Below are 25,035 nucleotides of genomic sequence, written 5' to 3'. Positions count from 1 at the left end.
ACCTGTCTTTCATATCGTCTGAGATCCCCAAAGATTGGAAAACTGCCGTGGTCATCCCCCTCTTCAAAGGGGGAGACACTCTAGACCCAAACTGTTACAGACCTTTTTCCATCCTACCCTGCCATTCTAAGGTCTTCGAAAGCCAAGTTAACAAACAGATCCCTCGACCATTTCGAATCCCACCGTACCTTCTCTGGTATGCAATCGGGTTTCTGAGCTGGTCATGGGTGCACCTCAGCCACGCTCAAGGTCATAAACAATATCATAACCGCCACCGATAAAAGACAATACTGTGCAGCCGTCTTCATCGACCTGGCCAAGGTTTTCGACTCTGTCAATCACCACATTCTTATCGGCAGACTGTACAGCCTTGGTTTCTCAAATGACTGCCTCGCCTGTTTCACCAACTACTTATCAGACAGATTTCAGTGTGTCAAATTGGAGGGCCTGTTGTCCGGACCTCTGGCAGTCTCTATGGTGCTGCCACAGGGTTCAATTCTCTGGCTGACTCTTTTCTCTGTATACATCAATGATGTTGCTCTTGCTGCTGGTGATTCTCCGATCCACCTCTACGTAGACGACACCATTCTGTAAACTTCTGGCCCTCTTTGGACACTGTGTTAACTAACCTCCAGACGAGCTTCAATAGCATACAACTCTCCTTCCGTGGCCTCCAACTGCTCTTAAATGCAAATACAACTAAATGCATGCTCTTCAAACGATCGCTGCCCACACCTGCCCGCCCATCCAGCATCACTACTCTGGACGGTTCTGACTTAGAATATATGGACAATACAAATAACTAGGTGTCTGTTTAGACTGTAAACTCTCCTTTCAGACTCACATGAAGCACCTCCAATCCAAAATTAAATCTAGAATCGGCTTCCTATTTCGCAGCTAAGCATCCTTCACTCATGCTGCCAAACATACCCTTGTAAAACTGACTATCCTACCAATCCTTGACTTCAGCGATGTCATTTACAAAATAGCTCCCAACACTCTACTCAGCAAATTGGATGCAGTCTATCACAGTGCCATCTGTTTTGTTACCAAAGCCCCATATGCTACCCACCACAGCGACTGTATGCGCTCGTTGGCTGGCCCTTGCTTCATATTCGTCGCCAAACTCACTAGCTCCAGGTCATCTATAAGTCTTTGCTAGGTAAAGCCCCTACCTTATCTCAGCTCACTGGTCATCATTGCAGCACCCACCTGTAGCACGCGCTCCAGCAGGTATATTTCACTGGTCAACCCCAAAGCCTATTCCTACCTTTGGCTGCCTTTCCTTCCAGTTCTCTGCTGCCAATGACTGGAACGAATTGCAAAAATCACTGAAGCTGGAGACTCATATCTCCCTCACTAACTTTAAGCATCAGCTGTCAGAGCATCTCACAGATCATTGCACCTGTACATAGCCCATCTGTAAATAGCCCATCCAACTACCTCATCCCCATATTATATTTATTTATTTGCTCCTTTGCACCGCAGTATCTATACTTGCACATTCATCTTCTGCACATCTATCACTCCAGTGTTTAATTGCTAAATTGTAATTACTTCGCCACTACGGCCTATTTATTGCCTTACCTCCCTAATCTTACCTAATATGCACACACTGTATATAGATGTTTTCTATTGTGTTATTGACTGTATGTTTGTTTATTCCATTTGTAACTCTGTTTTTGCTTTATCTTGGCCAGGTCGCAGTTGTAAATGAGAACTTGTTCTCAACTGGCCTACCTGGTTAAATAAAGGTGAAAAATATTTTTAAAACAGTCAACCTCACCGCAAAGGAACTGGGTCACAGCCAACACAGGCAAACAAAAGAACCCAGAACACAGAGATGTATGTTTGCTTTGCGCTGGCACATTGTCATATATTTTCCCTTTCTCAGAACAAAAAGGGGTCCAGGGCTTTGCTTGGCCATAATAGGCACGTAAAGAGAGAGAGCCAACGAGAGACAATCAACACGTGTAGTTGGGGAGCGATAAGCTGAGCAAATATCAGCAGATATAGTACAGCACGTTATGAAGCCGACAGTCCAACCCTGTTGAGCCGCAGGCTCTATTACACTAGCTTGACTGAATTTATAGTGACCAGCCACTGACAGAGACAGCCAGGCCATCTCTCTCTCTCTCTTTCTGCCCCCCCCCCCCCCCCCCCCCCATCGTTCTCCCTCCATCAAAACCACTGGGAGGAGAACACAACATTGTAATATATTTGTTTAATCTGTGAGCAGAAGGCCAGACATCCTCTTTTCCGAGCCCATTCATTCCCAGCACCAGAGGAAGAGTGGCATCCTTTTTTTATTTTTTATCTATCTCTGCCTCTGCCTCGATGATGATGGGGTCTAGTGTGGGAGTCTGGATCGGTTTGTATGGCGTCAGTCTTTTCTCATAAAGCCTTTTTTTGGAAGGGAAACAGCAGCTCTGATGGATATGTCTAATAGGGTTACTTGGGTTCCACAGAGGAGCAGTACAGTAGATAAGGCCAGAGAGACACTATTATTATAACATGGAACTACTGAACTCCACATGCAATGTGGTAGAAGCTTAGCTAACCTTTCTCTTTATATGATTAATTTGCTTGCCAATATGCCCTTTATCATATACATAGTCTATACAAAATCTACAGAGTTGTTTGTTCCCATGTTGCTGTTAGTTTCAATATGTTGTTTTCTGGCAAAACCTAGTTCTCCATATGTTAGAATGTATTGGCTTGTGGTACAGCAGGGCTAGGGGAACAAGCTCCAGCTGAGCGCTGTTCCCTTAATGAGAGTGGCAGCCCTCTAGTTGACTGCTGTGGAGGATGCCTAGCCAGCACGAGGAACGCTAGCTAGGGGAACAAGCTCCAGCTGAGCACGGTTCCCTTAAGGAGGATGTGGCAGCCCTCTAATTGACAGCCTAAAGATTTAAAGGTGTGCAGCGCTCATTTTGAGGGAGAGTTTAAGCTGTTGACTAGTCCTGTTGACTTTGTTTTGTTTTCTACATTTAACATCAGACCCTGTAGAGCTCTGAAAGAGCCAGGATTTAATTAGCCTTTTCTTAATAAAAGCCTCTTTGTTTGCACTGCACATCTGTCTCCTTTGCCTTTAAATCATTGGTCTAGGAGGTCCGGCATAGGCAGTGTTTTCCAGACCCCAAGGGGTGAACATTTCGTTTTTTGCCCTAGTACTACACAGCTGATTCAAAAAACAAAACTTGCAACCCTTGCGGTCCCGATGACCGAGTTTGGGAAACGCTGCCCAAGACAGTGTAAAACCCCTTGCACTGTCACATTGCCACCAATACACCCCCTACTGTACATTCAGGAACATATGACTTTGGTGGAATTATTCACACACTCAAAACCAAGACCAGCTAATGGGGCTAGATATGATCTCTTCCTTTGTCTTGCCTCTCTCTCAGACAGTGACAACAAACTCATATCTAAATCCTTCACTGATTTCACTCAGTACCTGTTGGGGGTCTGATCACAGTTAATTATGCAGCGTTGGATACGGACTCTGAAACTCGAAATTCACTTTAGCCCACCCTGATACTGCATACTAGTCCAATCCCACTAGGCACAGACATCCGCTCAATATCTATTTTTGATTTACATTTGGTTGAGTTGTTATTCAATGTGAAATAAAGAAATCTCACCATCATTGGATTTAGGTTAAAAATATGAAATGCCCTTATGTTTTCTTCTTGCAAATCCAATCAGTTTTCCACATTGATTCAATGTCATCACATAGGTTTTGGGGGTGGAAATTATGTGGAAACAATGTTTATTCAACTAGTTTTTGCCGTGTGGGATAGACTAGTTATTGTATATGCAGTAACGCACAAATAGAGGGAAGTGGTGGCTGGTGTTACTTTAAATCGGAGGACGGGCTCATTGTAATGGCGGGTATGGAATAAATTGAAAGGTATCAAACATATGGTTTCCATGTGTTTGATGCCATTCCATTAATCTATTCAAGCCATTAGGAGCCTTCCTCCATTCACCAGTCTCCTGTGGCAGAGACTGACGTCTCAAGGAAGCAGTTTTTCTAAAGGTACACAAGAGCCTCTATTTCTTGGCCAGTCGTTTCAATTAAGCACGTCTGTTCTTTACAGTAGTGTTTAATCAACATCAATAATTACAGTTCTGAAAGCCTGACTGTCTGTTTGCCGCTGCTGCCGCTATCATTATCCATTTAGCCCCTTCACTCCTGTGACGCATGTCTCTTTCTCTCTGCTGAGGAAAAACAAACTATCTCTAACTGTTAATCCACAATCCCTCCCAACATAGAATTAAAATTGATAGAACAGACTAGAATTGATCAGCGTTCCCTGGTGGTTGTAACATTCGTCTATTTAAAATGTTCAAGAATCGATGCTTAATTGCCATGGTAATTGCTATTGTTCTCCTATGGGGACAACCAAAGAACCCCTTTAGGTTCTAGATTGTGTATTTTGGAATTCTACAGCTCTATGATTGAATTATTAGCCTTATGTGACGTCATCCATTCAACAAAAAAGGGAACAGGCAGTTTATACTCTTCAAAAGGGTTACAACCCCGTGCCCCCATCCGCCTCACCTCGCCCTCCATGGGTTACTACCTGTGTGCCCTCCTGCCACCTCCACTGGCCTGTACTTTAGCGTGTGTAGGTCTAGTAGTGATGATGGATGTCCTGGCTGCTACACAGTGGATAATATTACGAGTAGCCAGCCACTCAATAGGAGGGAGGTCTCAGGTGGCCTCGGGAACACTGCATCCTGCCAACCTGGGCCGCTCGGTAAAGAGTGACAGCCCTCTGGAGAGAGTATCATGTGGGAGTTTATACAGTATACAACACAGTCCTCAGGACCCCTAGTTGTCTATCATAGAAGGGTAAACTCTGAGTTTTTGCTTTGAGGTGGCCAGTCAGAATGCCTGTGTTGGGTTGTCATATGAATGACATTAAGTATCTGTCAGAGAAGGTTATGGAGGTTTATTACAGTCTGACATCAAAATTATGGGAACTGACAATAACGCTCCTGACAGGAGGGATGTGATGTTCTGAACCTTTCATTGGAGAGAATGTCCTGGCCGATCCACATGATCCTCACTGTTCTCATCACATTCTCAAACAAGCCTTTCTCAAACAAGCCTTTCTCAAACAAGCCTTTCAGATTATTATGGTTACCTGGTCAATCAACTGATCAACTAATATCTATTCTGGTCACTTGACCCCTCACCTGAACAAGGTTGTAAGATTGGGAAGCAGAGCCAAAGTCGTAATCACCTTTCTCAATCAACTGACCTGATTTTAAACATCAAACAGATGAAAACACAGCACAGATAACAGTCTAGCATAATTCAATCGAACATCACAAACCAAGATTTGTTCCTTCACAACTTGGATGGAAGGAAAATACTTGTTTTCTCTTCTCATTGCTTAAGGCCCACCGGGGGACTCATTTGATGGGGTATTAGTTCTGTATGTTCATTAAAAAAAAGGAACACACTTCAACATCTTCCCTGCAGGAAAAATTTTAACTAACAGAAAATGTACGAGATACAGGCCCAATGGCGGCAGAGGAACAGAACCCAATCCGTTTAAAACCCCATTTAGAGCTGTGCCTCGTGGCTAGGGCCTGGGAGACAGGGCAGTTTTCCATGGGTCTGTAAAAGGCTGAGCTGACGGACGGACCTACACTCTTGAAAAAAAAGGTTATATTTAACCTAAAATGGTTCTTCGACTGTCCCCATAGGAGAACCCTTTTGGTTCCAGGTAGAAACCGTTTGGGTTCCATGTAAACCCCTTTCCACAGAGGGTTGGTTCTACATGGAACCCAAAAGAGTTCTACTTGGAACCAAAAAGGGTTCTCCTATGGGGACAGCCAAAGAACCCTTTTGGAACCCTTTTTTCTAAGAGTGTATAAACAGCGGGCTTTTATCTCTCAGAGAAGAGAGACAGGAACAAAGGAGCCAGCTGCCTGGACACATTCCCATTTCACCCCTTTAATCTTTCCTGTCATCACCCCACCCCGGTGAGAGAACGAGAGGGCTTTCCCTTGCTCGTCCTTAGATGGCTCTGCTGGCTGTGTCTGGCTCACTGGCTGACTGTTCTAACAGGAGACAGTTCAAACAACCATCAATCAATCCAACTCATTGGATTGATTTCTAGTTAAAACACATTGATGTGTTTTCCCAATAAGCCTTCATCAGGAAGCTTTCATCAATAGCAATTAGATGAAGGTCTTTTGAGCAATCGATAAATCAACTAGAGTATCTGTATTAAAGCAAGCATTGAGCCTATCTTATGAAATGCCTCTGTGGTTACTAAATACCACTGATATGTGTATTGTGTAAGTGTTGGAGACTATTCTTATTGTTTATGAATAAGAACGGATTCATGAATGGCTCATGACTGATGTTTCCTATTGCCTCTCTACTCGCTGGTTTTACTTATGAATGTAAAGGATGTTATGAATCAAACACATACCACCATCTTGTTGAGTGAGACCCAGCAGTCTGAGGGGAAGTCCTGCAGCATGGGAACCAGGAACTGTAGACAGCCATCCCAGTGACACAGCAGCAGCATCATACCAATCAGGTTGAAGATACGCATCACCGCACTGGCCAGGTCATAGGTCATATGGAAGATCTGAAACAGAGATAGAGAAACAGAGAATTAGTTCAAGCCGCGAGAAAGGACGAGAGTGAGTGAGTGAGTGAGTGAGTGAGTGAGTGAGTGAGTGAGTGAGTGAGTGTGTGAGTGAGTGAGTGAGTGTGTGTATGTGTATCTGTGCAAGAGAGAGACAGAGAAGCAGAGAGAGAAAGAGAGAGAGTGAGAGAGAAAGAGAAAGAGATAAATAGACAGAGAGAAAGCTAGCGAGAGACAGAATCACAGTCACGGAATTCTGTTTCATTTGAGATGTCATGTTTAAAACCTCTGCCCCCTTTTTTCAATTTTCACCTAAAATGACATACCCAAATCTAACTGCCTGTAGCTCACCTGCATATTCTTGATACCATTTGAAAGGAAACACTTTGAACTTTGTGGAAATGTGAAATTAATGTAGGAGAATATAACACATTAGATCTGGTAAAAGATAATACAAAAAAAATTGTACCATCATCTTTGAAATGCACGAGAAAGGCCATAATGTATTATTCCAGCCCAGGCGCAATTTATATTTTGGCCACTATAGATGGCAGCTGTGTATGTGCAACTTTTTAGACTGGTCCAATGAAGCATTGCATTTCTGTTCAAAATGTTGTATCAAGATTTCCCATATGTGCCTAATTGGTTTAATAAAAACTTTCAAGTTCATAACTGTGCACTCTCCTGAAACAATAGCATGGTATTCTTTCACTGTAATAGCTACTGTAACAGTGCAGTTAGATTAACAAGAATTTAAGCTTTCTGCCAATACCAGGTATGTCTATGTCCTGGGAAATTGTCGCACATTAGCTCACATGTTCCACGGTTGGGACACTGATCTATAGAGATCCTTAAGAGTTTTAATGCAAAATTCTCTGGTGATCAAGAAGACAAGTCCTAGAAGCAGGATTAAATGAGAAGACTCTAGTCAGCAGTACCATGTTGCCTGCTGTATCGTTGGACCATACCAAGCATGATTAATGAGAGAGGAAAGACAGCTCCCCATCAGACACAGCAGGAACAGAGCAACACATCAATCAGAGATGTAACACACATGACAGGAGTCTCTCACTATCACACAAACACATACCAGTACACAAGTCTGTAGGCACAGACACACACACACACACTCTCTCTGTATGATGGACAGGAAACGATCAGGATTCCTGATACGTCATCTCACTTATCAATCATCTTCAGTCACAAGGTTGTCACTTTAGCCAACCAATGATCATTATTGTCACTTAAGCCCTCCATCTATTAGTACTTTGGTGTGATGGCTGAAATCATGGGGTGACCAGCTAAAATCTGTCTATGCTTCTCTATGCCCAACTAGACTAAATTCACCAAAAGATATACATCTGTATTTCTGCACAAGAAACCAAACTGACCGCAAGGACAATCACCTTTCAATGACCCCTGAGGAAGTATTAAGAAAATACAAGTTGGAAAACGAAATGCAGTTTAGTCAGTATGGTGCATTGCTAACTCACAGTCACTGACCGATGACTTTGTCCTCATACAGTATCTCTGCAAGGGCTGTGATTGAACATGAATCACCAGTTGATATTTCGAAATGCCACTTTAACCTTTCAGGCCTTGTGACAGTTGGTGTCTAATATGAGCTGGAAACTGACAAAATACTGCACTTCATCACATCTATTTATAAAGAGTCCAACTGCTGCTTAGAGGACAACTCGTGATTAGTGACATGTTAACTGGCTGAGGAGGAGAGGGTCAGACACAGTTAGATGTATTATTATTTTTGTTCCTAAAGGGGTACAAATACTTGTCACTGGGGTGGTACCCTGTTAGGTCATCCTTTGTACCTCTAGATATTGTAACGAGTGCGCTGAGCGTCGGGAAGAGTGTCTTAATAAATAAACGCAACATAATACAAAACAAGAAACACAAACAACGCACATGTAACGGCATTCCTCCGCTGAGGAGGAGGAGGAGAAGCGAGAAGGATCAGTGGACCAATGCACAGCGTTGTAGTGGACCAATGCCCATAATAAAGGAAATAAAGGTCAGAACGTGACAGCACAGACATGAAACAGAAACAAAAACAATAACGCCTGGGGAAGGAACCAAAGGGAGGGACATATATAGGTGTCACGACTTCGGCCGAAGTTGGTCCCTCTCCTTCTTCGGGCGGCGTTCGTTGGTCGACGTCACCGGCTTTCTAAACACCACCGATCTATGTTTCATTTTCGTTTTGTTTGGTCTTGATCATACACACCTGGTTTCCATTCCATTAATTATGTTCCTTATTTAACCCTCTGATTTCCCTCTCTGTTTTGTGCATTATTGTTTGTCATTTGGGTTCTCATTGTTCGTGCTTGGGATTATTGTATTTGTTCCTTGTTGGAATCTTACTTATTTTGGAGTAAATTTTGGATGATTACTCAGAACTGTGTCCTGCGCCTGACTCTGCATTTTTTCATTTTACCAACGTCTTCACAATAGGGAAGGTAATCAGGGAAGTGATGGAGTCCAGGTGAGTCTGATGACACGCAGGTACGCGTAACGATGGTGACAGGTGTGCGCCATAATGAGCAGCCCGGTGACCTAGAGGTCTGAGAGGGAGCACACGTGACAGATATACTGTAGGTACATAATTGTACCCCAGTTCATAACTTAGATAGTACCTTTCTTACATATAGTCCACAGGTACAAAGGTGTGCTTTTATAAAAGGTACATTTAGCCTTTATAAGGAATGTATCCCTACCATAGACCACTTAAACTGGTACAACACTCACGGGTGGCCAAAAATAACTATCTGAAAGCTACACCCCCACTAAGCCATGCCTCCAATATAATTTCCCAGTGTGCCATGCCTTTTCAAGTGCATTGTAGTGTTACCCCCCATGACTATACTTGTTAGTGACAGCGACACGGCTGTTGAATTCATTTTTTTTCAATCCTGTGTCCTTCACCAAATTAGTTCCTAGGCAAATGTTATCATTAAAACTAAACTCTTTATAGGGCCTTATTTTGAGGCCTACTTTTACCATGATACATCAGCCCTGCAAGTAGGGTTGCAAAATTCCGGTAACTTTTCCCAAATTCCCAGATTTTCCAGAAATCCTGGTTAAAGGATACTGGATTTCTTGCTTATTTCTTCACATTTCCAGGAATCTTACAACTGGGATTTCTGGAAAACCTGGAAATATTGGGAAGTTACAAGTCACATTATACTGGCATGCAAAGTGATGTGCAATTCCTATTGGAATCCAGCCAGAGTTAGGCTTTCCATCAGCTGGAATTTTTATTCACCTGCAACCTGCATTCAGAATGACTGCCATGGGTTAGGGACATTGTGAGGAGACTTCCTAAGGCATTTCAACTGGAACAACCATTTCAGTAAAGGGTACACAAATTCAAAATAAATGAATGGATTAATTTAGATTTTTTTGTTGTTGTTTATCTCTGTGTAGCATAAGATTGATTAATCAATGTAAATGCAAAAACACTGATATTTAAAACAATTCTAAAAAATCTACCTGCAGTGGAGCATGCTGGAAAATATCATAATGATAATGATTATGGTACTAATTGGCCTTTTATGGTGCCACCACAGTGACAAAGCTGTTAGTTCATTTTAAATGGTAAAAACATCATTGTATCTTTTGGTGGGTACAAATATGTACCTTTCTTCAATGCATTACCGTACAGTACCATGTGAGATCACATGTGTATCTCTGAAGGTACATCATGTGGATTTTGATCTTTGTACCCCAGGGAACAATACTGTACTCAAAGGAGATGATTGTGGACTACAGGAAAAATAGTACCGAGCACGCCCCATTCTCATCGACGGGGCTGCAGTGGAGCAGGTTGAGAGCTTCAAGTTCCTTGGTGTCAACATCACCAACAAACTAACATGGTACAAGCACACCAAGACAGTCGTGAAGAGGGCACGACAAAACCTATTCCCCCTCAGGAGACTGAAAAGATTTGGCATGGGTCCTCAGATCCTCAAAAGGTTCTACACCTGCACCATCGAGAGCATGGTTGCATCACTGCCCAGTATGGCAACTGCTCTGCCTCCGACTGCAAGGCACTATAGAGGATAGTGTGAATGGCCCAGTACATCACTGGGGCCAAGCTTTCTGCCATCCAGGACCTATATACCAGGCGGTGTCAGAGGAAGGCCCAAAATTGTCAAAGACTCGAGCCACCTCTACGCATAGACTGTTCTCTCTGCTACCGCACGGAAAGAGGTATTGGAGCACCAAGTCTAGGTCCAAGAGGCTGCTAAACAGCTTCTACCCCCAAGCCTTAAGACTCCTGAACATCTAATCATATGGCTACCCAGACTATATGTGCATTGCCCCCACCCCTCTTTTACACCACTGCTACTTTCTGTTATCATCTATGCATAGTCACTTTAATAACTCTACCTACATGTACATATTACCTCAACTAACCCCGCACATTAACTCTATATATAGACTCACTATTGTTATTTTACTGCTGCTCTTTAATTACTTGTTACTTTTATTTCTTATTCTTATCCGTATTTTTTTAACATCATTGTTGGTTAGGGGCTCATAAGTAAGCATTTCACTGTAATCGGCACATATGCTAATAAAAATGTGATTTGATTTGATTTCTAAATATACAGTACCAGAGCCATATTAACAGTATACAGAGTTCTGCTAACTCGGTTTAAGATATAGGATCCGAACGAGCAGCATGTTGGCACCCACAGGTTCCAAGACAATTACATTCTACAGAGAATGCAGATTAGAATGCTACTTTAATGGAACGCTTGGTGCCAACATGTAGCTGATTGGCAAACTGTATGGCTCTGTTAGGTTCTAATTTTGAGTAAATAACTCACGAACACGAGAGAAGCTTAACCAACACAGCTGTAATTCATACAAAAAAACAAACATTTCACACGAGCACTGGTATTTAATCCTTTATCTTAAACTGAGTCTCCTCCTCCACAACAGAACAGCCAATGCATCTCTGTTGCTAGACAGAACCTTAGTGATATCGGTTCTTCCTCACATCATCTAACCTGATCTCTACCCCAAAGTGATCACTCCTCCCCAACTCAAGGATGTCATGGTTATTGATACCAGACCGTGTCTCTTCTCCTTCCAGAGGATACCTGATGGCTAACAATGATATATCCTGACACAATGTAACTTTCCCTCAGTGACATTGTTAGTTTCTAAGATTTCCACCCGTCTCTCCTCATCAAATGCCTGCCACATGTAATCGCTTCCCTGCACTCAACACATTCCAAGCTTAGTTGCACAGACTACATTACCTTCCTCCTGTAACCCTTAACTTCTGGTGTAGACCCTCTCTACCTCAGCACTCCATCAGCGACATGAATAAGTATATTTTCATAATCCCAGAACCCAACAGCTCTAATCAGCACCATGGACAGCGTCAATGTTCTTCCTGACGGTAAACAGATAACCAAAGGGAAGCAGTAATAGAAAACAATTTGAGGCGTATTCTCAGCGTTTCTGTGTGAAAATGTAATCACTAGATGGACTCATTCCCTGAGGCCATCCAGTTTTCAAACAGAAATTTGCATCCTGTAGCTCTAACTCCAAAAAGTTCTGGGACACTGTAAAGTCCATAGAGAACAAGAGCACCTCCTCCCAGCTGGCGAACACGGTTACCACCGATAAATCCATGATAATCGAACATTTCAATAAGCATTTCTCTACGTCTGGCCATGGTTTCCTCCTGGCTACCCCAACCCCGGCCAACGGCTCCGCACCCCTCGCAGCTACTTGCCCGAGCCTCCCCATCTTCTCCTTCACCCAAATCCAGATCGCAGATGTTCTGAAAGAGCTGCAAAATCTGGACCCGTACAAATCAGCTGGGCTAGACAATCTGGACCCTCTCTTTCTAAAATGATCCGCCGCCATTGTTGCAACCCCTATTACCAGTCTGTTCAACCTCTCTTTTGTTTTGTCCGAGATCCCTAAAGATTGGAAAGCTGCCGTGGTCAAATTCAAAGGGGGTGACACTCTAGACCCAAACCTAGACCCAAACTGTTACAGACCTATATCCATCCTGCCTTTCTAAAGTCTTTGAAAGACAAGTTAATTAATAAACAGATTACTGACCATTTGGAATCCCATTATGCCTTCTCCACTGTGCAATCCTGTTTCCGAGCTGGTCACAGGTGCACCTCAGCCATGCTCAAGGTACTAAATGATATCATAACCACCATTGATAAAAGACAGTACTGTGCAGCCGTCTTCATTGACCTGGCCAAGGCTTTCGACTCTGCCAATCACCGTATTCTTATCGGCAGACTCAATAGCCTTGGTTTCTCAAATGACTGCCTCGCCTGGTTCACCAACTACTTCGCAGACAGAGTTCAGTGTGTAAAATCGGAGGGCCTGTTGTCCGGACCTCTGGCCGTCTCTATGGGGGTACCACAGGGTTCAATTCTCGGTCCGACTCTCTTATCTGTATATATCAATGATGTCGCTCTTGCTGTGGGTGATTCCCTGCTCCACCTCTACGCAGACGACACCATTCTGTATACATCTGGCCCTTCTTTGGACACTGTGTTAACTAACCTCCAAATGAGCTTCAATGCCACTCTCCAACTGCTCTTAAACGCTAGCAAAACCAAATGTATGCTTTTCAACCGATCACTGCCTGCACCTGCCCGCCCGACTAGCATCACTACTCTGGACGGTTCTGACCTAGAATATGTGGACAACTACAAATACCTAGGTGGCTGGCTAGACTGCAAACTCTCCTTCCAGACTCATATCAAACATTTCCAATCCAAAATCATATCTAGAATCAGCTTTCTATTTCGCAACAAAGCCTCCTTCACTCACGCCGCCAAACTTACCCTAGTAAAACTATCCTATCCGACTATCCTACCGATCCTCGACTTCGGCGATGTCATCTACAAAATAGCTTCCAATACTCTACTCAGCAAATTGGATGCAGTCTATGACAGTGCCATCCGTTTTGTTACCAAAGCGCCTTATACCACCCACCACTGCGACCTGTATGCTCTAGTTGTCTGGCCCTCGCTACATATTCGTCACCAGACCCACTGGCTCCAGGTCATCTATAAGTCTATGCTAGGTAAAGCTCCGCCTTATCTCAGCTCACTGGTCACGATAACAACACCCACCCGTAGCACGCGCTCCAGCAGGTATATCTCACTGGTCATCCCCAAAAACAACACCTCCTTTGGCCGCCTTTCCTTCCAGTTCTCTGCTGCCAGTGACTGGAACGAATTGCAAAAATTGCTGAAGCTGGAGACTTACATTTGCCTCACTAACTTTAAACATCAGCTATCTGAGCAGCTAACCGATCGCTGCAGCTGTACATAGTCCATCTGTAAATAGCCCACCCAATCTACCTACCTCATCCCCATATTGTTTTTATTTCCTTTGCTGCTCTTTGCACACCAGTATCACTACTTACACACCATCATCAGCTCATCATCATCAGCTCATCTATCACTCCAGTGTTAATCTGCTAAATTGTAATTACTTTGCTACTCTGGCCTATTTATTGCCATACCTCCTCATGCCATTTGCACACGCTGTATATAGACTTTCTTTTTTTTCTATTGTGCTATTGACTGTACGCTTGTTTATTCCATGTGTAACTCTGTGTTGTTGCTTCTGTCGCACTGCTTTGCTTTAAATTGGCCAGGTCGCAGTTGTAAATGAGAACTTGTTCTCAACTAGCTTACCTGGTTGAATAAAGTTGAAATAAAATATAAAAAGTCTTCCAAACAACGTTGTTGTTTTGGTGTGTAAAACAATACACACTCACGTAATCAATTGGACGAGTGAATAACAACAACAAAAGCAAACCTGCTACTACCACAGCACAAAGAGTTATATCGCCATGGCAAATCCCATTAGCAGAGAGTACAGCGTAAGTTAAGGGCACACCATTCAACCCTAAAAAGTGGAGAGGGACTTTCAACACTTCCTCTCCAAACTCCACTCTATGGCCTTGTTCAAACACTCAATGCAGGCATCCTTCTTTCATTCCATAATTCCTGTACAAACACTTAATACAAGCATTTTCCTTCATTCCATCTATGCCTCCTTGTTTGACATTATGAATAAGAGCGAAAATGTGGAGAGATCTTGAACTCAGTTATCCAACTACATGCAGATCAGTGATTATCAAAAGGAAGGATGCATTTCGGAAGTATTCAAATATGGCATCTGAGGGATAGATCTGCCAGTCATTAAGGATCTGCCAACTGCTCCATCCGTCCATCTGACTGCTGTCTGCCTGTCTGTGCCTATTTAACACCAACCCATCTCCGCGCTCCTCTTCCATGCATGCCAAGTATCCTCCTCTAACCATCATGCATCGCTCTGTTTGTTTGTCGCATCATGTCTTCCGAATCCAATTATCCAAAGATAAGGGGCACACACAGGGCCCAGTGCATCCACCATCCACACCACTGTAAAATGCCAGCTTGTGCCCGATGCCTGGCCTGCCAATACTTTCATAAGAGAAAAGTTAGAATGATCCCATTATCCCCATTAGACCTTTTGTGGCATCGATGTAAGATGAGGGATAGATAGACGGACCAGACAGACCAAGGCCCCTCCAAGAGAACACAGTAGAGGGGGAAAATTAATAGAGCAGAGGTATATAAGGGCTACCTAGTGGTTAAAGCGTTGGACTTCTAACCGAAAGGTTACAAGATCGAATCCCCGAGCTGACAAGGTACAAATCTGTTGTTCTGCCCCTGAATAAGGCAGTTAACCCACTGTTCCTAGGCCGTCATTGAAAATAAGAATTTGTTCTTAACTGACTTGCGTAGTTAAAGGTACCATAAAAATACCAAAAATATTATAGATGAACGAATAACTAGTAATGGCTAAAGGACAAACCAACCAATCAAGTACCATCCGAAGCTAACAAATAGACAGAAAATGAATGGTGACACAATTAAAGGCTAACCTACGAGGAACGCTAGCCTAACTGAATTATAATAATAATAACAATTAGCCAGATATATAATCATAGTGTGCCATATAACCACCCCACCTGCTCCTCCTTGGCTTCTTAATTTATTAACTGTGTTTGCCTCTTCTAAAATGTTGCTTAACAAAATGAGCAGACGCCTTCTGGGAGTCGCGGGTCAAACGGGGAGACAGCGACGGCACTGATGGTGATTAGGATGCAAAGTGTGTTTTAAAGTTTAAACCCTCCTGCCAACAACAACACACAGGTCGAGAACAGCAAAGTAAACCTCCTGGCCCTCGACAAACGACTGGGAACAAACACAGGCAGGGCTGGGTCCAGATGGAACATCTGTTTAACAGCTTATTGGTTGTCAGCCAACAACTAAAGTTCTTAGATGGAACTCGGGGACCTGACAGCACTTAGACCAAAGTCTGCTTTGATATTAATCTATAAAGAAGTCCAAATGGATGTGGGACCAAGAGGTCCTGGGTACAGAACAGTGCGGTATACCTGTCAAATATTTAATGCTCGGCAGAGCATTCTATAATTTCCACCTAGACAACTTGTCTGGACAACCTGTCACACTATATATTTTTTTACCTTTATTTAACTAGGCAAGTCAGTTAAGAACAAATTCTTATTTTCAATGACGGCCTAGGAACAGTGGGTTAACTGCCTGTTCAGGGGCAGAACGACAGATTTGTATCTTGTCAACTCGGGGGTTTGAATTTGCAACCTTCCGGTTACTAGTCCAAAGCTCTAACCACTAGGCTACCCCTTACTACCCAATTCACTACCACTCACTACCAAACTTACTACCCACAATTCACTAACCATCACTACCCAAAATCACTGCCTAAAATTCACTACCCACTTTCATTACAATCATCAGCAATAGCACGATCCTGGCTCTTAGCCTACTTCCTCCGTGACAATAGCCACTTGTCCTCTTTAGCATGGCCATCTAGTGACTAACCTGAACCCATGGGTCACGTAGGGATGTTAGCCTACTTTCTCCCAAGGGTAACTACACATTAGTAGTGGAGGAGGTGAGTTGACCACTGTACAATGTAAAAGCACTTTACATCTAGAGTAAAGCACTTTAGACCTACAGTGGAAAGTGTGGTAAAAAAATAAATAATCCAATCCATTATCATTTTCATTATTGTCATGGGAAATTGCATGATGCTGCTGTGAGCCTATCTCATCTTGCTTCTATACAATGCTGTCCAACCTCCCTACTGTACCTTCTCTCTGACAATACGTGTACTTGTCTAGTATAGCCATGTAGCTTTCTAGCATAGTTATCTATGGTGACTATCCTAAACCATGTATTATGTAGCCATGATGCTGTGAGTGTGTACTACACATTAGTAGTGGATGAGATGAGTTTCCATCTTACAAGCTCCAGAAGAATGGTGCTATGTGTATACTATAGTTATCATCCTTTCTCCTATCATCAGGACAATAAATAGTTGATGAGGCTAGTTTGAGTTCCCCCCCTTACAAGTTCTTTGAGAACTATTGTGAAAAGTGACAAATAGATGCAATCCATTATAATAATTATTATAGGCCATGAAGCATTTTGGGGGGCTGTGTGGAGTGTTGTCCTACCTCTTCCCACTGGTGGATGTAGCGGATGAGCCGGGACAACCTCAGGAGCCTCAGTAGGCTAAGGATCTTAGTGAATCGTACGATCCTCAGGGCCCTGGCCGTCTTATACATCTCAGAGTCGATCCCCTTCTCCACGATCAGGAAGATATAATCCACGGGGATTGAGGAGACAAAGTCCACGATGAACCAGGTCTTCAGGTACGTCTTCTTGATGGTTTTGGGGTCCAGGATGATGTCGGAGTTGTCCTCGATGATGATGCCTGTGCGGAAGTTGAGGACCAGGTCCATGAGGAAGAAGGTGTCTGAGATGACGTTAAAGATGATCCAAGGGGTGGTTGTCCCGTCGTTGAAGAAGGTGATGCCCACCGGGATGATGATCAGGTTACCCACCATGAAGAGAAGCATTGTGAAATCCCAGTAGAACCTGGAGAAAGAGAAAGGGAGAGAGAGAGAGAGATAAGGGAGAGTTTGTGTGTGTGCGTGTGTGTGTGAGGGAGTGAGTGCATTTGTGTGTGGATGAGGGAAAGGTAAAAGCGAGAGGGAGAGGTGGAGGTGGAGGAAAAGGATAGAATAGAGGACAAAAGCAGAGTGATAGAGGCAAGGGAGGGAAACGGACAGGCACCGGGGACTTTCTAACAAAAACTGGTGAGTGCGTAAGCAAACTACAAAGACCTACAATATGTTAGGCTGAAGGGTTATGTTAAGCTGATTAATATCGATTTGCATTTTGCATTTTAGTCATTTAGCAGACACTTTTATCCAAAGCGACTAACAGTTAGTGCATTCGTATTAAGATTAGACAACTACATATCACAGTCATAGTAAGTACATTCTTCCTAAATAAAGTAGTTACCAGCAAAGTCAGTGTCAGTAGGAAAAGACAAACGCAATTGTATTTTACTTATGTTTTTATAGGGTAAGACTGAGATGTCTTATTTCAGATACTCTTTGAAGAGGTAGGGTTTCGGTTGTTTTTGGAAGATGAGCAGGGACTCTGCTGTCCTAGCTTCAGGGGGAAGCTCGTTCCACCACTGGGGTGTCAGGACAGAGAAGAGCTTTGACTGGGCTGAGCGGGAGCTGACCCTCAGTGGGGGTGAGACGGCCAAGAGACCAGAGGTGGCAAAATGGTGTGCTCAGGTTGGGGTATAAGATTTAAGCATAACCTGAAGGAATATGAAAATTAATGATTGATGAATGAGAATGAGCATTATTGTTGTAAATTATTGTTTTGGTACACCTCCAGTGTAGAAAATACATTATACAGTGGGGCAAAAAAGTATTTAGTCAGCCACCAATTGTGCAAGTTCTCCCACTTAAAAAGATGAGAGAGGCCTGTAATTTTCATCATTAGGTACACTTCAACTATGACAGACAAAATTAGAAAAGAAATCCAGAAAATCACATTGTAGGATTTTTTATGAATTTATTTGCAAATTATGGTGGAAAATAAGTATTTGGTCACCTACAAACAAGCAAGATTTCTGGCTCTCACAGACCTGTAACTTCTTCTTTAAGAGGCTCCTCTGTCCTCCACTCGTTACCTGTATTAATGGCACCTGTTTGAACATGTTATCAGTATAAAAGACACCTGTCCACAACCTCAAACAGTCACACTCCAAACTCCACTATGGCCAAGATCAAAGAACTGTCAAAGGACACCAGGAACAAAATTGTAGACCTGCACCAGGCTGGGAAGACTGAATCTGCAATAGGTAAGCAGCTTGGTTTGAAGAAATCAACTGTGGGAGCAATTATTAGGAAATGGAAGACATACAAGACCACTGATAATCTCCCTCGATCTGGGGCTCCACGCAATATCTCACCCCGTGGGGTCAAAATGATCACAAGAACGGTGAGCAAAAATCCCAGAACCACACGGGGGGACCTAGTGAATGACCTGCAGAGAGCTTGGAACAAAGTAACAAAGCCTACCATCAATAACACACTACGCCGCCAGGGACTCAAATCCTGCAGTGCCAGACGTGTCCCCCTGCTTAAGCCAGTACATGTCCAGGCCCGTCTGAAGTTTGCTAGAGAGCATTTGGATGATCCAGAAGAAGATTGGGAGAATGTCATATGGTCAGATGAAACCAAAATAGAACTTTTTGGTAAAAACTTAACTCGTCGTGTTTGGAGGACAAAGAATGCTGAGTTGCATCCAAAGAACACCACACCTACTGTGAAGCATGGGGGTGGAAACATCATGCTTTGGGGCTGTTCTTCTGCAAAGGGACCAGGACGACTGATCCGTGTAAAGGAAAGAATGAATGGGGCCATGTATGTATCGTGAGATTTTGAGTGAAAACATCATTCCATCAGCAAGGGCATTGAAGATGAAATGTGGCTGGGTCATTCAGCATGACAATGATCCCAAACACACCACACGGGCAAAGAAGGAGTGGCTTCGTAAGAAGCATTTCAAGGTCCTGGAGTGGCCTAGCCAGTCTCCAGATCTCAACCCCATAGAAAATCTTTGGAGGGAGTTGAAAGTCCGTGTTGCCCAGAAACAGCCCCAAAACATCACTGCTCTAGAGGAGATCTGCATGGAGGAATGGGCCAAAATACCAGCAACAGTGTGTGAAAACCTTGTGAAGACTTACAGAAAACGTTTGACCTCTGTCATTGCCAACAAAGGGTATATAACAAAGTATTGAGATAAACTTTTGTTATTGACCAAATGCTTATTTTCCACCATAATTTGCAAATAAATTCATTAAAAATCCTACAATGTGATTTTCTGGATTTTTTTTCTCATTTTGTCTGTCATAGTTGAAGTGTACATACAGTGCCTTGCGAAAGTATTCGGCCCCCTTGAACTTTGCGACATTTTGCCACATTTCAGGCTTCAAACATAAAGATAGAAAACTGTATTTTTTTGTGAAGAATCAACAACAAGTGGGACACAATCATGAAGTGGATCGACATTTATTGGATATTTCAAACTTTTTTAACAAATCAAAACCTGAAAAATTGGGCGTGCAAAATTATTCAGCCACTTTACTTTCAGTGCAGCAAACTCTCTCCAGAAGTTCAGTGAGGATCTCTGAATGATCCAATGTTGACCTAAATGACTAATGATGATAAATACAATCCACCTGTGTGTAATCAAGTCTCCGTATAAATGCACCTGCACTGTGATAGTCTCAGAGGTCCGTCAAAAGCGCAGAGAGCATCATGAAGAACAAGGAACACACCAGGCAGGTCCGAGATACTGTTGTGAAGAAGTTTAAAGCCGGATTTGGATACAAAAAGATTTCCCAAGCTTTAAACATCCCAAGGAGCACTGTGCTAGTGATAATATTGAAATGGAAGGAGTATCAGACCACTGCAAATCTACCAAGACCTGGCCGTTCCTCTAAACTTTCAGCTCATACAAGGAGAAGACTGATCAGAGATGCAGCCAAGAGGCCTATGATCACTCTGGATGAACTGCAGAGATCTACAGCTGAGGTGGGAGACTCTGTCCATAGGACAACAATCAATCGTATATTGCACAAATCTGGCCTTTATGGAAGAGTGGCAAGAAGAAAGCCATTTCTTAAAGATATCCATAAAAAGTGTTGTTTAAAGTTTGCCACAAGCCACCTGGGAGACACACCAAACATGTGGAAGAAGGTGCTCTGGTCAGATGAAACCAAAATTGAACTTTTTGGCAACAGTGCAAAACGTTATGTTTGGCGTAAAAGCAACACAGCTGAACACACCATCCCCACTGTCAAACATGGTGGTGGCAGCATCATGGTTTGGGCCTGCTTTTCTTCAGCAGGGACAGGGAAGATGGTTAAAATTGATGGGAAGATGGATGGAGCCAAATACAGGACCATTCTGGAAGAAAACCTGATGGAGTCTGATAAAGACCTGAGACTGGGGCGGAGATTTGTCTTCCAACAAGACAATGATCCAAAACATAAAGCAAAATCTACAATGGAATGGTTCAAAAATAAACATATCCAGGTGTTAGAATGGCCAAGTCAAAGTCCAGACCTGAATCCAATCGAGAATCTGTGGAAAGAACTGAAAACTGCTGTTCACAAATGCTCTCCATCCAACCTCACTGAGCTCGAGCTGTTTTGCAAGGACGAATGGGAAAAAAATTCAGTCTCTCGATGTGCAAAACTGATAGAGACATACCCCAAGCGACTTACAGCTGTAATCGCAGCAAAAGGTGGCGCTACAAAGTATTAACTTAAGGGGGCTGAATAATTTTGCACGCCCAATTTTTCAGTTTTTGATTTGTTAAAAAAGTTTGAAATATCCAATAAATGTCGTTCCACTTCATGATTGTGTCCCACTTGTTGTTGATTCTTCACAAAAAAATACAGTTTTATATCTTTATGTTTGAAGCCTGAAATGTGGCAAAAGGTCGCAAAGTTCAAGGGGGCCGAATACTTTCGCAAGGCACTGTATGATGAAAATTACAGGCCTCTCTCATCTTTTTAAGTGGGAGAACTTGCACAATTGGTGGCTGACTAAATTATTTTTTGCCCCACTGTATATTCAGAAGTAAACTCAGCAAAAAAAGAAATGTCCCTTTTTCAGGACCCTGTCTTTCAAAGATAATTTGTAAAAATCCAAATAACTTCACAGATCTTCATTGTAAAGGGTTTAAAGACTGTTTCCCATGCTTGTTCAATGAACCATGAACAATTAATGAGCATGCACCTGTGGAACAGTCATTAAGACACTAACAGCTTACTTAGGACACTTACTTACAGCTTAAAATTAGGACACTAAAGAGGCCTTTCTACTGACTCTGAAAAACACCAAAAGAAAGTTGCCCAGGGTCCCTGCTCATTTACGTGAACGTGCCTTAGGCATGCTGCAAGGAGGACTGCAGATGTGATCAAGGCAATAAATTGCAATGTCCGTACTGTGAGACGCCTAAGAGAGCTTTACAGGGAGACAGGGTGGACAGCTGATCGTCCTCGCAGTGGCAGACCACGTGTAACAACACCTGCACAGGATCGGTACATCCGAACATCACACCTGCGCGACATGTACAGGATGGCAGCAACAACTGCCCGAGTTACACCAGGAACGCACAATCCCTCCATCAGTGCTCAGACTGTCCGCAATAGGCTGAGAGAGGCTGGACTGAGGGCTTGTAGGCCTGTTGTAAGGCAGGTCCTCACCAGACATCACTGGCAACAACGTTGCCTATGGGCACAAACCCACCGTCGCTGGACCAGACAGGACTGGCAAAAAGTGCTCTTCACTGACGAGTCGTGGTTTTGTCTCACCAGGGGTGATGGTCAGATTCGCGTTTATCATCAAAACATCTCACAGCAAGAACTGGCAAATCTGGTGCAGTCCATGAGGAGGAGATGCACTGCAGTGCTTAATGCAGCTGGTGGCCACACCACATACTGACTGACCCCCCCCTCCCCTTTGTTTAGGGACACATTATTTCATTTCTGTTAGTCACATGTCTATGGAACTTGATCAGTTTAAGTCTCAGTTGTTGAATCTTGTTATGTTCATACAAATATTTACACATGTTAAGTTTGCTGAAAATGGACGCAGTTGACAGTGAGAGGATGTTTCTTTTTTTTCTGAGTTTATGTGGATACCACTTCAAATGAGTGTATTCGGCTATTTCAGCCACACCCGCTGCTGACAGGTGTATAAAATCGAGCACAGAGCCATGCAATCTCCACAGACAAACATTGGCAGTAGAATGGCCTTACTGAAGAGCTCAGTGACTTTGAACTTGGCACCGTTATAGGATGCCACCTTTCCAACAAGTCAGTTCGTCAAATTTCTGCTCTGCTATAGAGCTGCTCAACTGTAAGTGCTGTTATTGTGACGTGGAAACGTCTAGGAGCAACAACGGCTCATCCACAAAGTGGTAGGCCACACAAGCTTACAGAACAGGACCGCCAAGTGCTGAAGCGCATAAAAATTGTCTGTCCTCAGTTGCAACACTCACTACTGAGTTCCATACTGCCTCTGGAAGCAACGTTAGCACAATAATTGTGTACCGGGAACTTCATGAAATGGTTTTACATGGCTGAGCAGCCGCACACAAGCCTAAGATCCCCATGTGCAATGCCAAGCATCGGCTGGAGTGGTGTAAAGCTCGCTGCCAATGGACTCTGGAGCAGTGGAAACACGTTCTCTGGAGTGATGAATCACACTTCATCATCTGGCAGTCCGACGGACGAATCTGGGTTTGGCGGATGCCAGGAGAACGCTACCTGCCCAAGTGCATAGTGCCAACTGTAAAGTTTGGTGGAGGAGGAATAATAGTCTGGGGCTGTTTTTCGTGGTTCTGGATAAATCCCTGAGTTCCAGTGAAGGGAAATATTAACACTATAGCATACAATAACATTCTAGATGATTCTGTACTTCCAACTTTTTGGCAACAGTTTGGGGAAGGCCATTTCCTGTTTCAGCATGACAATGCCCTCGTGCACTAAGCAAGGTCCATACAGCAATTATTTGTCAAGATCGGTGTGGAAGAACTTGACTGACCTACACAGAGACCTGACCTCAACCTCATCAAACACCTTTGGGATGAATTGGAATGCCGACTGTGAGCCAGGCCTAATCAGCCAACATCAATGCCCGACCTCCCTAATGGCTAAATGGAAGTAAGTCCTCACAGAAATGTTCCAACATCTAGTGGAAAGCTTTCCTAGAAGAGTGGAGGCTGTTATAGCAGGAAAGAGGGTACCAACTCTATATTATTGCCCAAGACATTGGAATGAGATGTTCAATGAGCAGGTGTCCGCATACTTTTGGTCATGTAGTGTATATATTTGCGTTTTATTATTGTAGTAAACATAGGCCTATGTTGTTTTTCTTATCAACAACAACAGTAGCAGCATATGCCTTGATTGCACGTTTATGAATATTTCTATAAACTGCATGGGAAAAGAAAATAGCTTAAGTGAAATGGTACTAGTATTTTGGTCAAACTAATTCAGTAAAATCCAATGAGACGAGGCTTAAAGAGCGGGTTACACGGTTGGGTGCTGCTGAGGATGACAGTCAGAAGTACAGGCCTAGTAGGCTTGTTTTCATTGATAAGAGTATTCATGGCCGGGCAGTCAGAGGGGGCTCGCTGCAGGTGCAACGCTGAGTCATTACACTGCGACTGACGCACTAGGTCTTAACCGTGTACCTAGAGATAGTGAACACAGCTCTGCAGTTTACACCACAATAATATCATATTTGATTAACCCTGTCAGTGACGCTATTTGTGAGAACTATGGTCATGCCTACTCCTATGAGAGACTTGTAATTCTGGTGTTGTAATTCTGGTCTCTCTTCGAAACTATACAGTCAAATTATACATATTGGATACGTATAAATAAAGTATTGTATTGAATCAACATTATTTGTTCAGATACGTAAACATGAGCTGAGCAGAAACAGCGCGATGTGTGAATCGAAAGTAGCTAAAAGTAGCTGCCAGCTCCACTCTTAGTTAAGCGGGAGCTGTCCACACGCGAGTGGTGCTGAAACGAGGGAAGGAAGCGCCCATGTGTCTATCACGAACTTCAGTGGCACAAAGATGCAATTCTATGACCCTGTATACAATGGGCCCATTTCGCGAAAGTAAAGCATTTCATAATCAACATGACCCTCTCAAAGGCGAGAGGACCCACATATGTATGTCAAAAGGCGTGAGATGTCGATTCTCCTTATCGCTGATAAAACCGTGATAAAAGGGAAAGCAAACCCGTCATTATTCAAATGCTTGATCTGGGGAGTCATAGAGGCGGATATGTCTCGAGTGAGCATGCTTGAGGTTTTAGCACACTTTGCTCAAGGTGACATTCCATTACTGAGTCCATCACACACCCCGGCAGTCCTGTCAGTCAAGGATCTAGAGCACAG

The 25,035-nt window shown here is 43.3% G+C and overlaps 1 protein-coding gene across 1 annotated transcript in view; it reads right to left on the bottom strand.

The window, feature by feature from the left end:
* Positions 1-25,035, bottom strand: part of LOC110508407 (potassium/sodium hyperpolarization-activated cyclic nucleotide-gated channel 2-like) — a 57,069-nt gene that overhangs the window by 26,979 nt on the left and 5,055 nt on the right. Inside the window, exons 3-4 of the mRNA XM_021588920.2 lie at positions 17,191-17,614; positions 6,459-6,620 (exon numbers count right to left, since the gene is read on the bottom strand). Coding sequence (XP_021444595.2) covers positions 6,459-6,620; positions 17,191-17,614 — 586 coding nt within the window. The remainder of the gene's footprint in view (positions 1-6,458; positions 6,621-17,190; positions 17,615-25,035) is intronic.

Source organism: Oncorhynchus mykiss, chromosome 28 (genome assembly GCF_013265735.2).
Source record: "Oncorhynchus mykiss isolate Arlee chromosome 28, USDA_OmykA_1.1, whole genome shotgun sequence".
NCBI lineage: Eukaryota > Metazoa > Chordata > Actinopteri > Salmoniformes > Salmonidae > Oncorhynchus > Oncorhynchus mykiss.
Note: the sequence above shows the minus strand (reverse complement) of the source record. Positions and strands in the feature narration are given on the sequence as shown.